The 17675-nt window shown below is 43.2% G+C and overlaps 1 protein-coding gene and 1 non-coding gene across 2 annotated transcripts; both read left to right on the forward strand.

Moving 5' to 3' along the window:
* Positions 1-575: 575 nt before the first annotated feature.
* LOC118977005 (small nucleolar RNA SNORA51) lies at positions 576-708 on the forward strand. The gene has a single exon (XR_005064414.1). It is a non-coding gene; the product is annotated as a small nucleolar RNA SNORA51 (small nucleolar RNA).
* Positions 709-11337: 10629 nt separating this feature from the next.
* Positions 11338-17099, forward strand: GPHB5 (glycoprotein hormone subunit beta 5). The gene is made up of 3 exons (XM_037031295.1): positions 11338-11552; positions 12532-12747; positions 15988-17099. Exons 2-3 carry the CDS (start codon positions 12541-12543, stop codon positions 16174-16176), a joined length of 396 nt encoding a protein of 131 aa, XP_036887190.1. The 5' UTR covers positions 11338-11552; positions 12532-12540; the 3' UTR covers positions 16177-17099.
* The last annotated feature ends 576 nt before the right edge of the window (positions 17100-17675 follow it).

A 17675-nucleotide genomic window follows, 5' to 3' on the forward strand; every position in this document is an offset into this window, starting at 1 on the left:
AGCCCTTGGTGATGCTTTCAGAGCCATATTGATGCCCATCTCCCTGACTCCGAGCTTCCTGGTACTTTAGCATAAGTACATTTATGCCACCTTTAGCGGTTTGCATTTATTTGCAGCTCAAATCATCCTAACTGATAAATCTACCCGAACTCTAACCTTCCAACATGTTGAGTCACCATGTTATTTATCGATCAGATAAGATCTGATTGTCATGTGTCAATCAGATAAGAGTCAGGGTGGGAGTGTGGGGCAGTGTTCCATCTGCACTGGTTCCTCTTGTCCGCTACAGGAAAGTGAGAGTGGGAGACAAACCCCTCCCCACAACCAACCCTGGTCATAGCATTGGGAGGGAAAGATCGGACTAGTGTCTAAAAATAAAAGGATCTTGTATCTTTTAATAAGATAAACAATAGAAGGATACTTGTTTAAATTGAGAAATTAGACTCATAACTTTATGTGATGAATGGAATTGAATTGAGAGTGTGTGTATTTTGATAGAACTTCTGAAGCTTCATGCCTTTGGCTCAGTCTGCTGCAGGCCTCATGGGTCTTTGCAGTTCAGAAAGCAGAGCGTTGGCCTCCTGGTACTCACCACAGGCTGTGCTCTTACGCTGACTGTACAGAAAAAAGAGGCAGAGTAAACCCATTGCATATACCCCACAGCCCAGGCCTTTCGCCTGGTCTGTTTTGTGAATGGGGGTTGCAGGGCGGGGGTCATGGAAAAACAAAAGAAACTGGTACCTTCTGCTTTCTATCTCAGATGCTGACTCTTTGAACCAAGCCACGCACGATGTTGGGAGGAAGTCCCAAGCAGCCTGTGGAGAGGTCTAGCTGGTTAGAGCATTGTCCCAATGTGCTAAGGTTGCAGGTTTGATCCCCCATCAGGGCACATGCGGGAATCAATCAATCAATGAATGCAAAGTTAAGCGGAACAACAATTTGATGTTCCTCTCTCCCCTACTTTCTATAATCAGCTGACAGCCAGGATTAACTTGCGAACCTGAAGTGGACCTTCCAGTCCCCAAAGTGAGACGGTGTAGTTGATGTCACAGGGGTCAGAAATGACCATCTCTCCTAATCTTTGCCTAAATTGCAGAATTGTGAGCAAAGTAAATAATTGTTAAAAAAAAAAAAAGCAGAGCATCAGCCACAGTGTTAGGCAGACCTGAAATAGGCATCTTTTTTCCAGAGTCCTGGACGTGAACAACGTAAAAAGGATGAACCTAGTGATTACATCTTTGAGGCACAATAATTCATTATGAAGTTTCCTTCTTCACTTCTGACTCCAAGGGGAGAGGATTATTAAAATTATGTCATTACCCATCAGGCTGTCAGAAAAGCCCAACTCCTTTTTCCAAAGAGAGCGACAGAATAAGAGAAATGATCGAAGTGCATAGCTGTTTGCTAATCGAATATAATTTCCATACTCTCCACATTTCTTTGAGATATTTCAAGCTGCAAAGAAGGAAAATGCTTTTTCCCTTCTCCAAGTAATTGGGGTTAGTCATAAACCCAACCAGACCAACGTGCCAAGGAATGCCCGGGAGCAGATGTGCACCCTGCCTGACCACTCGCGTGGAGGAGTCTGTTCAAATGGGTGGGGGGTGGAACCCATCAGGCCTAGTGTCCTGTGATAGAAAAGGAGATAGTGGGGAAGTGGGCACTGACCGTGCCCTCTGGACCTAATGTTTTCAGGATCGTTGCTGCCTGGGTTAGTCCATTCCCCCCATGTGTGGGCCCCACACTGCACGAACGTGAGGCTTGAGGCATTTCATGATCATCCCTGCACGGACCCACTGAGTTTTCATTTAGCTATGGGAAAGCAAGTCTTATTGAATTGACCATTTGCTCTTCTGTATATATTTGCCAAACTTTAGTGGAGACTGACAAAGTTTTGAGTTGGAGGGTGATAGCAATAAGTGATATTTGTTTTTCTCCATCATCATTCAGTTTTTCACTCACTTAAATGTTTGTTGCCTACCGTGGGCAGGCACTGGGGAGGCATGGAGGAACAGGAGATCACATCTCCTGTTTTATTGGAGCTAACATCTTGTTGCAGCTGGAGACAAGTGAACTGTTGATGATGATGCCACGTGGAAGGAGCTCTGATAGGGAGGCACAAGGGTGATGAAAGCACATGTCTTGGGCACCCACCTTAGACTTTGAGGATCAGAGAAGGCTTCTTGGAGAATGCAGTAGCTAAGCCAAGTCCTAAAAGATGTGTAGGGGTGAAGCAAACATAGGAGTTTGGGAGAGTAAAGGGCAAGTGTGAAGATCTGATGGGAAAGAGAATGTTGCTTGGCTCAACCTACAAGTCCTGAGCTTGGAGTGAAAATGGGGAGGGGCCAAGAGAGAGGCCAGGGCTAAGGAGAGTGCTTCGTTAAGACATTTCTATTTTATCCTGAGTGCATGGGGAGTGGTGAAGAGTTTCAACTAGAATATACAAGTCACGATTAGACTGAGATTTAGAAAGGAACTTTTAGCCTCCGAAAACAGAGAAGAAAGAGTCAGAGGCATCAGGAAAATGGTTTTCAAGGGTTCTGAATTAGGAAACTGAATCACAATGTGTTTGGGGGATAGAACTGACAGAATTGTGTATGTAGTGGGGCAGTGGGACAGAGACGCACCTAGAATGCATCTCAGGGGTTTCATTTAGAGATGGAGAAGGCCAGGTGGAGGGAGTGGGAAAGAGCCTGGCAAGAAAGATAATGAACTTTGGTTGGGACATAATAAGATTGGGTTGTTTCTGAGGCACACAATAATGGGGTCATGTAGATCAGGAGGAAATCCATTAGCTGTTCATACAGTAACATTCAGATTGTTCCAGCTCTACGTTCTGGGCCTGGTTTGCTTTCTCTCCATGGATTGTTAACTGAGAATCACGGTTTTGAGACTTTTGCTTTACTCAGATCTGAAGTCTCAAACTACATCTCTAATTCTTGGCCAGGATTTTGCAAAGGTGGGTCAGCAGTTCCAAGAGATACCCAGGCCCCAGGGGCCACGGCTGCACAGAGAGAGGGGTCTTAGATCATCCTATCTTTTATCCTGAAATTTTCCCATCCCTTTAATTGTATTAGCTTCCCTTCTCTGGACCTGATTACTATCAGGCCTCATTGTTCACTAAACATCAAGGCTATCAGTACTCTGGAGAAATTTCTTCCCCGTAATTTGTTTTGGTGCAGGCCCTTCAGTGCCATGAGGTAAGAAGCTGCGATCCAGTCAGGCAAACTGCACATTTCCGAAGATTGAGACTCTCAGATACCATGTTTAGGCTCAGCAGATCAGAAATTTGGTTTCTGGATAAATAAGAAGTTTGACAAATTCCCCCCCAAAAAGTCTTTTATGGACTCTTGGCTGCTTGAAGCTTTGAAACTTAACACGCATCAGCCACACAGGATCAGCTGGCCTAGCAAATCAGAGCTCTCTAAGGTCGATCTAATGATTTCTTCCGTGTAGCCAGGGGTGTCCAACCGATAGCCCATGGGCTGCATGGGTCTCAGAATGGCTATGAATGCCGCCCAACACAGAATCATTGATTTAATGAAAACATTATGAGATTTTGTTGTGATTTCATGTCGGAATGTATTTAATGCGTGGCCCAAGACAACTCTTATTCTTCCAGTGTGGCCCAGAGACGCCCAAGCCGGGACACCCCTGCAGGCCAAGGTTTCTCACTGCAAGGGCAAAAGAAGTGGCTGTGGCAGCCAAAGACAGTACAGAATCGTCAGTCAGGGCTGAGTTTGAATCCACCTCCATCACCGATTAGTCAGTTTGTTTAAATTGTTGGGTCTCGTTTTCCTCATCCCGAAGGGTAGGATGAGGTAATCACACTTCGTAGGATGTTGTCGTGAGGATCAGTGGGCATGCCACGTGACAAGGGGCTAGAAGGAGCTCAAATAGTGACTCCTTTCCACGGCGTGGCACCGCCTGTGCATCAGACTGCACTGTCTAACAGGGCGGCCCCCACCCGCAGCCCTTGAGCACTTGAAGTTTGGCTGGTTCGAACGGAGATGTGTCGTCAATTATGTGTTATCAATGCAGATCAGACCCAAAGACTTAGTGTAAGAAAAGACTGTAAAAAGAGGGTAAAATATTTTTATTAAAAGTGTTTGAAATTCATTAGTTGTTGAAATGTAGACATTTTCATAATATATTGTTAAATATAGTCTATTTTATTTCTAGCAATGGTCACACTGCAATTAATTAAAATTAATCTTGTGTTTCCTTCTAATTTCGTTTTGTTTAATCCTCACCTGAGGATATATTTATTGAATTGAGAGAGAGAGGAAGGAAGAGGGGGGCAAAACGAGAGAGAGAGAGAGAGAGAGAGAGAGAGAGAGAGGGAGAGGCTTCAATCAGTTGCTTTTTGTATATGCCCCAATGGGGGATTGAACCTGCAACCTAGAAATATGCCCTGACTGAGAACTGGGAATCGAACCCACAGCCTTTTGGTGTACGTGATGACACTCCAACCAGCTGAGCCACCTGGCCAGGGTTCCTTCTGCTTTCTTCATGTGGCTACTAGGAAATTGAAAATTGCTTATGTGGCTTGAATTTCATTTTTACTGGACACCTCTGTTTTGGAAATAGGCCTTACCTCAAAGGGCTTCAAGATCTGAGGGGGCGAGCAAAGTGCTCACCAGAATCAGCACAGCCACTTCCCCAGCTGGCGTCTTCACTCCAGTCTGTCTCCTTACTATGCCCACAAGGTCTTTCTAATCACAAACTTGGCTCCTACTTTGATCTTCAAACAAAGATCGAATCCTTCATGGGGCCTATTGCACAGCCCATCTGCTGTAACTGCTCCCATTCCTGTCTCTCTTCTTGAACACACTCTGTGTACAACCGCGATGACTTCTTGCAGCTTCTCAAACTCACCACATCCTCTTCCATGTCTTTATTCATTTGACAATCAGTCTTTTGGTAATTAGCTGTGAGCCAGGCAGTATTCTATGCACTGAGGAGACGGGGTTGCACAAGACTAAGATTCTGCTCAGAATTCCAGTGGTAGAGTCAATGTGTGGATTCCTTTGTCTGGAATGAATTCTCTCCCAACTCACAGAAGTCAGGTCTCTCGGAAGTTTCTCCTAAGAACACCCCATCGTCTAAGCTCTCAGAGCATCCTACCTCCATTTTATCACAGCATTTATGCATCTAATGTTATACTGATTTATTTCTTTTTAAGCTTCTAGTTGTTGTAATTTAGTTTCTTTTTTAAAGATTTAATTCATTTATCTTTAGAGGGGAAGGGAAGGAGAGAGGGAAAGAAATATCAATGTATGGCTCATGCATCCCCTGCTGGGAACTGGCCTGCCACCCAGGCATGTGCCCTGACTGGGAATCAAACCATGATCCTTTGGTTCACAGGCCCGTGCACAATCCACTGAGCTACACCAGCCAGGACTAATTTAGTTTCTTAACAGCAATGCTTAAAAAACTTATTTATCTTGTTTTTCTTAATATATCATAATTATTTATTATCATTAAAAAATTGAGATATAATTGACATACCATATTACATTAGTTTTAGGTGTACAACACAATGATTTGTTATATGTATGTATTGTAAAATGATTATCAAATTAAATCTAATTAACATCCATCACCATGCGTAGTTACAAGCTTGTTATCCTTGTGTTGAGAATTTTAAGATCTATTCTCTTGGCAGCTTTCCAAGATACACTAGGCAGTGTTAACTGTAGTCACCATGCTAAAGGTCACATTCTCTGGACTTACTTATTTTATAATCGTAAGTCTGAACCTTTTGGCTTCCTTCACTCATGACTCCCACCCCTGAAATAAAATGTTGATTTATTTTTTAAGCAAACTTTTTATTTTGAGATAATTGTAGATTCAAATACAATTGTATGATATAATATAGTGACATCCAAGTACCTCTTATTCAGTTTCTCCCAATGTTTTTTTATATTTTAAAATGATCACGTACGATCACAACCAGGGTATTGGCAATGCTATAACCAGCTATCTTGTTTAGATTTATCCAGTTATACTTATATTCTTGTGTACATGTTTTACTTCTTGCAGTTTTGGGTAAAACTGCATTGCTGGCTTAGGTGAAAGTCTGTGGTCATGTGGCTTGCGCCCTCTTGAAAACCTTGCAAACTTGTGACATGCAAACTTGCAAACTTGTGACATGTTTTGCTCACATATCTACCACCAGAGTCTAGACACAACATTCCCATTGTCACAAGACTCCTTCATGTTGCCCGTGTATCTCCACGAGCTCTTCCTTCCTACCCCCAGTGTTCCTTAACCCCAGGCAGCACAGTCCATCCCCCATTTCTATCATTTTGTAATTTCAAGTTGTAGAAATGGGATGCTACAGAATATAGCCTTTTTGGATTGTTTCTTTTTCACACAGTGTGGTTCTCCAGAGATTCGTCCAAGTTGGTGTGTGTTCATTCCATTTTCCTGCCCAGTGGTATGCGTGTTAAGGATGTGCCACACCGTGTTGAACCCTCCACCGGTGGGAGGACATGTGGGTTGCTTCCAGTGTGGAACTATTATGAACAAGGCTGCTTGAACATCTGTGTACCGGTTCTTATGTGAACATACATTTCCATTTCCCTGGGAGGAATGGCTGATAGTACAAGTTCTGGGTCACAGGTATGTTGGTATATTTATCTTTCTCTCTACGCTTTGGACTCTTCGAGGGCAGGTTCTTAGCTCTGTTCATATTGGATCACATGTATTTAGCACATATTTGACATACGGCAACACTCAATAAACATGTAAGGACAAAAAGAAAAAAGAAAGAAGAGACAAAGAAAAGAAAGAGAAGAAGAAAAGAAATCTATCATTTCTGTCAGTTGTTAGCTATTCTACCCCCACAACTTCCTTATATCATCTTTTCTTTTTTTTTAGTGAATCTAGTGACTCCGGTGCTAGGCAAAGCCTGGCACACTGCAGTTGCTTAATAGATATGTGTTAGATTATGTAATGAACACTCTGGAGAGTAGACCAGCTCCCTTCTACTCTCTACACGCCCCCACCCCGCACCCATCACCTTGCTCCTTCACTCAAGCCCAAGCACAGCACACGCAGACACACGCACGCAGTCTGGGGCCATGATCCTAGGGGTAGTTTTATGGAACAAAGCCAATAACTAACAAATGAGGTGCTGTTGCTTCGTAGCTTAGCTAATAACAGCCTTGGCCTTGCCTGGGGAATTGCAAATGAAGGATTTGGGGACCCAGCAGCTTTGTGGACTCATTCCAATGAGAATACAGGGTGCACATTCTTGAAATAAAGAATACTTCTTTGTGACTCACTAAGCTCCCCTCTGTTCCTCTCTATTAGGCATGTGTCTGCCACGCCCTGCAAAGCTATGACACTCAAAAGTGGAAGAGTCAGGCGGAATATAAAAACATTCCACTTCAGCACCTAAACCATGTGTCCTTAATCTGAAATAAATCTGTGACAACTGACAGATGCTTCTTTCAGGCAGTGGTGGAGAAAGGCTTGACTTGTCCTAGTAAATCAGACACAAGCTTCATTATTTTTAGTCTCATAAAAAAATTGTCACCATAGCAACAGTACTATCATCTAGGGCAAATGTTATCTCTTTAAGTCAAAATGAGGAGCTGACCCACAAATACCCAGTGCTTCGAAAGGAAGAAATAACTTTGCAATAAAAGTAATTTCTTCAAAAACTTCAGCATTCATCTTAATTTGTAATCCCAGAACTTTCCCCTTGTCAATAAGGGATATTACAAGCACCATACAACTTTGTAAAATCCAAGGCTGACCTTTCTTGTATCTGTTACCAGAAAATCATTAATTTTATTACTTCCTTGAGATACATAGCTTCATCTGTGGCTTTTTTGCTTATCCACAGGAGGCATACTGCTGATTGATTTTATCCTTGGACAGAGCATTGTGTACTCTGAGAGGACAATGGGGAAAAACATACGGGAGCCTGAATATCTTTCTCTACTTGCAGGATATCATCATAAGTGGTACAGCAAATGGCTTAGTTCTCTGGGTCCTCACTTAGTACCTGTAGACCAGAGAGGGTACTCAGTGTGTGTTAGTTGGCTCAGGTGCTTTGACTCCACTCTTGGTCAGAACTGAAATTGTTTGAAAGTAGTCCTGAAGATCTTTTAATATATTGACTTTTAAAATCCTCACCCAAGGAGATGTTCACTGATTTTTAGAGAGACAAAGGGAGAGAGAGAAACATCAGTCGGTTGCGTCCCATACACACCCCTACTAGGGATCAGATGCGCTCTGACTGGGGATTGAACCCATGACTTTTTGGTGTATAGGATAACACTCTAACCAAATGAGCCATCTGGCCAGGTCAATGTATTAACTTTCAAGACCATGGTAAACCTTATACCTCCAAAGTGTGATTTGGAACTTATAAATAAGCTCTAATACTTCAGACATTTTTTCCTGCTGCAAACCATGCTAGTTTTGGTGTCAGATCAGGTTGGCTTTGATTGGTGCCCACCCATGTCTTCTGCTTTCAGAATGCTGGTGAGGTCTCATTGCCTGCAAAGACTTTGCTTCCTGTATTTTTAGACCCATTTTATCCCAGGGTATGCCTAACAAGTAGTGGTGTGACATCATTTTTTTATTGGCAGCTTTATATTTCTTTGGGCACACACAGTGATGATGGGATAAGAAAGAGGAACTACCTTTATTGCCAGTTCATCACAGAATGAGCAATGAGAAAAGCAATTTATAGACATTATTTCATAGACTCTTCCCTGAGCCCTGTGAAGGAGGCATTTTCAGTTTTGTGGGAAGTTGAGATTCAGCAGGTGATGATACTTATCCAAGATCACAAGTTGGCAAGTGTCAGAGTTAAGATTTGAACACAAATCAGGATGGCTTTATTATAATACGAACCTCTGGATTCTCCATCTGACTTTCCCTTAGCTTGTTATTTTATAAAATAGTTTGCAGACATTTATGTTCCGGTGCGAAGAAGGACCTTATGATCACAGGGTCAAATCCATCACGTTAGAGGTGGGGAAGTGAAGGCTGAGAGAAGTGAGTTTCCCAACACGACCACAGGGGAAGCTGTGCCTCTGACAATCAGCGTGGCTAAGCCGGCGGGGCGGGGGCAATTCAGGCTCTGGCAGTGTCTCCACCTCCTGCACACAGTGTGTACTGCCAGGCTCTCCGTCTGGGGTTGCCCATCATGCCTCTGAGGCACTGGCACTGAGTTCACGCCTCGCTCGTTGTCATGCTCTTTCAGACCTCAAGACGATTGCTCACCCATGCCCCTTCTTTCCTCTCCTTACCCCTAGAGAACCTGTCTCTTGTGGCTCACCCTCCAAGTGACAATGAATCTATACGAAGATGATAATGGAACAAGAGGAGAGAAGATTCTCCAGGGCCTGTGCTTGGAGACACTGCCCACATCTTCATTTGTTACCTCAAGACAGTGACTTTAGTGGTAGAAATGTCAATGGAGATGGGAGGGAAAGTGGCAAATGTACAGACTGTGGTGACAAGATATTCTATAGGCACCAAGGCTTCGAGGAGCTGTTGAATCACTCAGCAGCCTCTCACTGCCTATAGAGACGTGGGTGGCACAGTGTAAGGACTGGCATCCACACACCACTCCCCTTGCTACCCCACGATGAAGCTGACGGGCCACTGCCCTCCACACTGAGGATGGATTCAGAGGCCTGTTTAACACGATGTTCTGGACAGCACCTTTCAATCAGCTGCAGCTGGTTATAGGGGTGAAACAAACCTATCTGCCATCATCAGTGTCACTGAAGGCAGATGACAGCATAACTGAGCCTCTGTTTCTCCCAGTGGAAAGAGGAGAAAATAACCATTGATTTGCAGAATTGCTGTAAGACTGAGAGATACCATAGGTAAGAGCACCGTGGATTCCATGGAGCCTGGTACGTAGTGGGTGCTCGGAGACTGTACATGGTCATTATCACCAGGTTAATGCTGATGGGGAGGGGTAAGCCTAATGCCAAAGCTGCAGTATAAGGGAGTCAAGGATTGTAGAAGAAAGGTACTCTTAGCCTCCCTTTGTTATTTTTCTTTCTCTTCTGATGTTTCAGACGCAAGTCCATATGTTTCGGGTCTAATCTAAAAGGGCCCAATAGTTTCCTTCAGAAACTTGGCTCAGGATGGCAGCTCACTGCTGATTGGCTGGCTCTAGACCCAGAAAGCTGGGAGACCGCACCAGGTCAACAGTCTGCCCCCTCACGCCCAGGTTCTGATTATGCCATTCCCAGGCTGAAGTGCTGAAGAATATACTTTATTCCAAGCCTAGTTCGATTTTGTATAAAACACATACGATAATAATCTGACTCTAGAAATAGGTACATTGATGACACAGTGATGGATTCACTGAGGGTTGTTAATATATGTTTTGAAAAAGTCAAACCTTTAATGAGTAACATGTTTATTTAAAGAGCACACTTTTCTTTGGCAGGAAATGGGAATATTTTAACTTCTTTATTTAGTATCATTTGCCCATTTAATGGGCATCTTAACCATCTCTGGCTGTGTCGTTACCTACAGTGATACATAAACTCCAAAGGGCAGGGATGATGCCAGCTTCTTTTATTTTTCAAACCACTCAGAATAATGCTGCAAACACGAGGTTTCTGACCCATTTGTTTGCTGCTGCTGCCACTGCAGATTGGAATACGAACGAGTCCCATCCTCCTAAAGGATGTTGTTTTACTCTTAGTTTAGGCTCTTAGGAACCAGCTATCATACCTTGCATGTAGCACAAATGTGTACTTATTTATTTTAAAAAGTATAAATATTAACCGACTTTCTATTACTGCAGCCTGCTCAATGTAGAAAAAGTGAAAAATTCTGAAAACGACATAGAAGACACAAAATGTCTTAATTCCTGTGCTGGAAGATAGATCACCTTGAACATCTTGGTATGTTTTTTTTTCTGTATGATTCATTTCCAAGTGCAATTAATATAATCTAATCCTTAACTCATTTTTAGGCTTTCAAACTCATTCTTCTTACTGTGATTTCCATCCTTTCAGTTAGTGATCCCATGTTCTTTCCAGGAAGAATGATTGTTTTGTTATTTTTCAATGTATTGAAATGTGTTGTGAGTGAAGGGAGTGAGTTTGCCATGAGCTACCAGTGACTCCCCCCTGTCTCGAAGGAAATTTGTGTTTACCAGAAAGGAAAATTTAATCCATCTTGCCCCAATGCATTTGTTATCCCAAGAGCCAGGTGAACTACCTTTGACTGTTTCCCTAAGATTATGTCACCCACCAAGGTAACTTTCTGTTTCAGTAGGTGATGTTAGGAAACAAAACAACACCCTTTAAGTGAATCAGTTTTGGAAAATAGAGACCTGCTTTATATCCCAGGTCTTTGATGTGTTCAGTGGTTCCAGTAAGGATCTGCCTCTCTTTTGTTCTGATTTACAAGACCTTTCTTATATATTCGAGCAGTCAAGCAGCCCAGTAACAGAGGGTAGAGACATTTACCCAGAGCAAACGTCTATCACTCATTGTGACTTGCAGGGATTTCGGGTCCCAGTCTAAGAGAAGAGTTAGTTCCAGCAAGATCGGGTAAGTGTGCCTCTGCAATTGTGACTTCACTCTTCCTGGAGGGAAGTCCAACGAGCCCCGGTAAAGCGATAGATTGGATGTAGGGCCTGGGAGATCAGATTCAGAAATAAATAACTTTGCGGCTTTTTAAAGCAAAAATGAGTTGAGGGTGTCCCATAAATGCAATGTCCACTCTCACTTTAACATCCAGGTATGTTCTGTCTAGTGGGTTGAGCATGAACGGATTGATTCTGGCTTCTGAAAAAGCACAGGATATGACTGAGACCTAGAGAGAATAGATTTAACAGAAGGTTGAGGTTAAGTTTTAAACACCTCTGGTGCTTTCCATCATTTGGATTTAAATGGAATCACAACTAGGTGCCATGTTATAGTGACTAGAGCATATTTTTACAGATGGCCACCAAGTCAGGTGCCAGGTTTGATAATAACTTGTGCATATCTGTGCTTTGTGGAGGGTTGGGTTAGTAACAATACAAATGGGCATACAATTATTATTTACCCACCTCCACATCTTAATTCCCCACCTACGACTCTGAAAGTGCAATTTTGAGCAAACATGTAATGTGCCACCAAACACAGGGGATCTGAGTAAAAATAATTTGTGTGTATTCATGTATTATGTTAGGAGATGCACTACTTTTGATGTAACTCGTATTTTGTGTTCATTTTGAAGAGACCATCGGAGCATGCTTTTTTAACACCGAGGCCACGTCCAGCAGGTGGGGCAAAATGAGGAAAAGCCTGAGGATGCCCGTGGGGGGTTAGGTGTCCACTGAGCACAGTGGGGCCATGGAATCCGTATCAGAGTCACTTAGAGGAAATGTTGGGCTCCTGTGATGGAGCTTATGGGCATCTGCAATTTCTTGGTTTATTTCTTCTGAAATACTAAGAGCAAGGTCCCTTTGACGGCCACCGTGTTGGCTGACCCTGGGAGGGCAACTGGATCTGTTCATCACCTCTCTTTGCTTTCCCTCCGCAGAGGAAGAACATGAAGTTGGCATACCTTCTCCTTGGCCCCATGGCCCTCCTCCTCCTGGCTGGCTGCTGCTGCTGCGTTCTCAGCACCTCCAGCGGGAACCTGCGCACCTTTGTGGGCTGTGCCGTGAGGGAGTTTACCTTCCTGGCCAAGAAGCCCGGCTGCAGGGGCCTTCGGATCACCACTGACGCCTGCTGGGGCCGCTGTGAGACCTGGGAGGTGAGTCTAAGACAGGCCCTGGTGGCAAGGCCTCCAGGGCCTGCCACTTGGCCTGATTCCTAAATGTTCACTTTTTTGATGAAACGAGGTAAAGCTGGGGCGCCTGTCTTTTCCTGTGGGTGTTTTAAAAAATAACAATTATTTGTCACACTCCAAAAAAATCTGAAAGAAACATGACTTTGCCCCTCTAACAATGTATTGATAAAGGTAATAGTTTTACTTGGGTGGTGTCTGTGTATTTGGAAATCGACTCTGGGAGTCAAGATGAGCTATTATTCTGCCCATTTTACAGATGAGATGGAGGAATCCAAGGGGTAGGTGACTACAGAGTCATGCTTATTCCCACAGTGGAAAGGTAGGAATAATTCTTGGTTCAAGCACGGAACCCAAACTCTTCCCTGCGTTCCTCCTCCTGTGACAGAGCCCTGACAGAGAGAGGCCCTGAGCTGCATAGCAGGCAAGGGGCATCCTCAGCCCCTCCTTCAGGGCTGCTCCCACAGCCCCACCCCCTCCTACCCCCCCAAATTTCTGGGGGCCTCAGGGTTTATCACTGACAGATCCCTTAAGTCCTTTTATATTGAATTCCATTCAGCCTTTTTCAGAGGCATTGCATTTAAACTGGGGATAAAAATCTCAAAGGACCTTGTAGGGCCGTGGTGAAGATGTGTTTGCTGGATGAGAAGAGAGAGGGCCATTCAGCCCCCCATCAGATCACGACAGAGTGACCATTGGCTCTTCCTACTGGGCCCTTAATTGGTTACTAATGAAGTACCAGCTCTGATCTGGTCCTCCGGCTCACAAATCTTTAATGACCACCCACAACTGCAAAATCAATAACTGCCTGTCAAGTCGTTAGTAAAGTGACATCTGCCTCTTTTCTCAGCGACTATACATATTCTGAGCTTCGTCTGTGTCAGATTGACTTTAAAAGTTTTATTCAACACCCTCCATGAAATCTCAGTTTTGGCTTTTTTTTGTATTCTTTCTCATTTCCGTCTATCATGATCAAATTTATGCTTTGGTGCCTGTCTCCAGAACTGACTCCTTTCCCAAGGGTTTTCTGTTTCCATGGTCAGCCCAGGACCCTACCCTACCTTGTGTCTTACTTCCTTGCCCACTCTACAACCCTAAATTTTAAGTTTTTTGAGGGCAGAGATGAATTCTTGCAACTTTTACAGCTCTCGTCAAAGTCACGCATGAACCGGGCAACCACAAACACCTGGCAAATTACGTAGGCTTGCCCAGTACCTGGAGTTATGATGTTTATCCTTTAGCCTGATCAACCCCAACTTGGAAGCCCTTGAGCACCATGAGAGGTCACTGCCTTTAGGAAAAATGCCTTCCTATTCCGGGACTCAGAGAGCCATCTGCTATCACTTAGATAATGTTATAGCCCCATGAAGGAACTGAGTTGTGGTGATGAAACTTTCAAATTAAATGAAACTGCTCCACCAAGTTACTTTTATTTTTGTATCATCAAGGGCTTGAGACCTAGTAGCCAAATGAAAATTTAGTTGCTAAAGTTACTGTGGTCGTGAGTTGACATCAAACATACTCAGGGAACTTTGACACCTTCTCATATTCAGGGCTTGGCCTGCTGGTGCCTCCCTCTGCTGGAAGTTCGTTTGGGGCCATTTGGAGCTCTTTCTGGGTCAAGTCTCACCCCACCAGTTCTCTCAATTCCATCTTCTCTTCCCCTTATTGACCGATGAATGTCTTTATTTGGATCATGGTCACCCATAGGAGGTCAGGAATTATGTTCTCATTGGAGAAATGAAAACCCCAAGACCATTAGACAGTGAGATTCTCCTTAATGTTAGCTAGCTTTTATTTATGGCTTTATTGTGCTGGGAAAAAGGAGGTTACTTATAGAAAATAAAGAAAAGAATGTCATTAATTTCCCCAGCAATCTGAAAGTTTCTAAGATATAAAGCACTTATTTTTGGTAACTTAACTGGGAAGTGTGTCTGAAAATAGGGTGTTCATGGTGAGAAAATGGCTGCATTTATGTTAAAGGTCAAACTGTTGCTGAAAATAAGCATTTACTCATGGCCTAGGTCTAGGGTTGCCTGGTTTAGCAATAAACAAAACAAAACACAACAAAACAAACAAAAAAACCCCAAACAGAACAAAACGGTGGTGCATTACACTTGAATATCAGATAAACAACCATTTTTTATAAGTCTGTCCCACACAACATTTGCAGCAGACTTACACTAAAAGAATTTGTCACTCATTTGAAATTCAAATATGAGTGGGCATCTTGTATTTTATCAGGTAACCCTGCCTAGGATTCCAGATTACTGAGGAAAAAGGGCATAAAGCAAAGTGAGGAAGGGTGAGATACTACTGCAGAAGCAGGAGAAAGCAACTGATGTTAAATTCAGCTTTTCTACACAGTCCTTTCACTGAAGAACTTCATCCTGGACCTCTATTACATGTATTATTTATTTTTTTAAAAAAGATTTTATTTATGTCTTTTTAGAGAGGGGAAGGGAGGGAGAGAGGGAGAGAAACATCGATGTGTGGTTGCCTCTTGAGCACCTCCCCCATTGGGCCTGTGGCAGGCAACCCAGGCATGTGCTCTGACTGGGAATCAAACCGGTAACCCTTTGGTTTGTAGGCTGGTGCTTAACCCACTGAGCCACACCAGCCAGCACAGCCGTGTTTGTTGATTTGCTCTGATAAGAACAATAGATTACATTCACTGAACACTTACTCAGTGTAAGGCCCTGTGCATTACATAGATCATGTCCCCTAATCTCTACCATAATGCTCTGAGGTGGATACTGTGTTTGCAGATGAGAAACAGACATCAGGAGTTTGTTTGTTTACTAGGAGGAGACAGATGAACAAGTAAACAAATGGATTACAAGTTGATTACTGATAGTAATAAATGGTACCAAGAAAATGAAGGGGGATATTATGTATGTTTTAATGCAGCAATATTCAACATTTTTCATCTTATGGCACACACAAATGACTAAAATTCTGCAGTGCACCAAAAAGTTGTGTTTTTTTTGCTGATCTGATAAAGAAAGATGGTATGATTCTGATTCATTCACACTGGGTGGCTACTGTTGTGTTGGCTGTTTTGGCTTTTTATTTGGCACTCTAAGGGAAAAGAGGTCAGTGCCCCTGACTACATAGTCAGGTAGTGCACGTTTTAAAAACTCTTGCAGCACGCAGTTGAAAATCATTGTTCTAATGGGTTTCCTATTTTTTACCTGTGGGAAACAGAAGCCCATTCTGGAGCCCCCGTACATTGAAGCCCACCATCGAGTTTGTACCTACAACGAGACCAAACAGGTGACCGTCAAGCTGCCCAACTGTGCCCCCGGAGTCGATCCTTTCTACACCTACCCTGTGGCTGTCCGCTGTGACTGTGGGGCTTGCTCCACGGCCACCACTGAGTGTGAGACCATCTGAAGAAGCACAGATGACAGCTGTGAGCCTCACAGACCACCGGCATGGGCAGCACAAGCAGCTATTACCCTGGATTCAAGGACTTTAATTTGGAGGAGGTTACCTGTCCCCCTTAGGTCCAGCTCAGGCACAAGACCCAGAGGCAGCCTACGTAGGCTAATGATGCAAAACAGTGTTTGTGCCTTTGCTAAAATAATTCTCTCGTTCACAAACCCGCAAATTTAATTTTTCTTTACCCTGAAGCTCAGAACATAATTTGAATAACACTGTCATCCTCCAATTTGGATTTATAGTATGCCAATGGTTTAAATGCATTTGGGTATAATTAATTAGGCATGGGGCTAGAAAGTTTTTAAATTCTCATGTCCTCCTTAATGACTGGTCTCCCACTAGATTTATGACCAAAGGGACAGAAATCAATAGAATCCATGTTTAATCCTCATGCTCCCACCCCAAATCTCACTGCAAACTTTTTCAGAGAAAGACTCTCTTTTCCTTTTAACTGAGCAATTATCTCCATGAGAGGCAGAGAGCACTCAGACTTTTTAAAGGTAGGGAGATAGTAGCTCCCATTGAAAGGAGTCTGGATTTGGGGGACGCTTTTTCTAAGCGAATTCCCTAAGTCCCCTAAAGATTCTTAACAAAGAGATCCCTTTTAAATAAAAACCTCACAAAAACTGTAATTATAGCTATCATTTACACTTAGAAACTTACAAAATTAAACTCACGTTTGTGGACTCATGTGATGTTCTCCCAAAGTGACGCCCAAAATAATGAATCACAAATGGCATTTCCCATTTAGTATATTTTAAATTGTAGTTGTAATTTTTTTAAACTCAGAAATTTTACAGTTTGTAAGGGGTAAAACTGCATTGCTGGCTTAGGTGAAAGTATGTGGTCACGTGGCTTGCGCCCTCTTGAAAACCTTACAGCAGCTGATTCTCTGTGACTTTAAAAAACAAACTCTAATGCTATGCAAGTGTCTGTAATTCTGACATTTTGGGGGTTGACATTAGCCTTGTTTTTTTCCCACAATATGCCAGGAGAATCTTATTAATGCCAATAAAGCATGTCTTTTGAATTCATGAAAACATTCTGGTCTTAGTTCATACACTTGGAATAACAATAACAAGCCTTTTTAAAAACGAACCACAAGGTCATTTTTACTTACACATTAACTCAGGACATCATGTTTAGTAAGGCACAGAGAGCTGGCTGGGTACCACGAGTCCCCAGAGTGTTCCTACCTGTGTTCCTACCCCCGGTCCAGCACACCTGGGGGCCAGGAGTCCTCTCTGAGTGGTGGACTAAGCAGTCCTCGTGAAAACTTAAAGCAAAACTGGGATTGATAGTCAAGGACTGGGGGCCGAGGTGGACATCTGGGAACAAAGACCAAGAGCAAAACCCAGCCCAACCTTTAGTGTGGATCCAGAGATGAGGGAAACGAACAGGGGCTGTGAAACACATCTGAACACTTGTTTAGGAGCAATGGGCAACCCTAG

The sequence above is a fragment of the Sturnira hondurensis genome, unplaced genomic scaffold, assembly GCF_014824575.4.
Source record: "Sturnira hondurensis isolate 20B ecotype Veracruz unplaced genomic scaffold, ASM1482457v3 Scaffold0021143, whole genome shotgun sequence".
Taxonomy (NCBI): Eukaryota; Metazoa; Chordata; class Mammalia; order Chiroptera; family Phyllostomidae; genus Sturnira; species Sturnira hondurensis.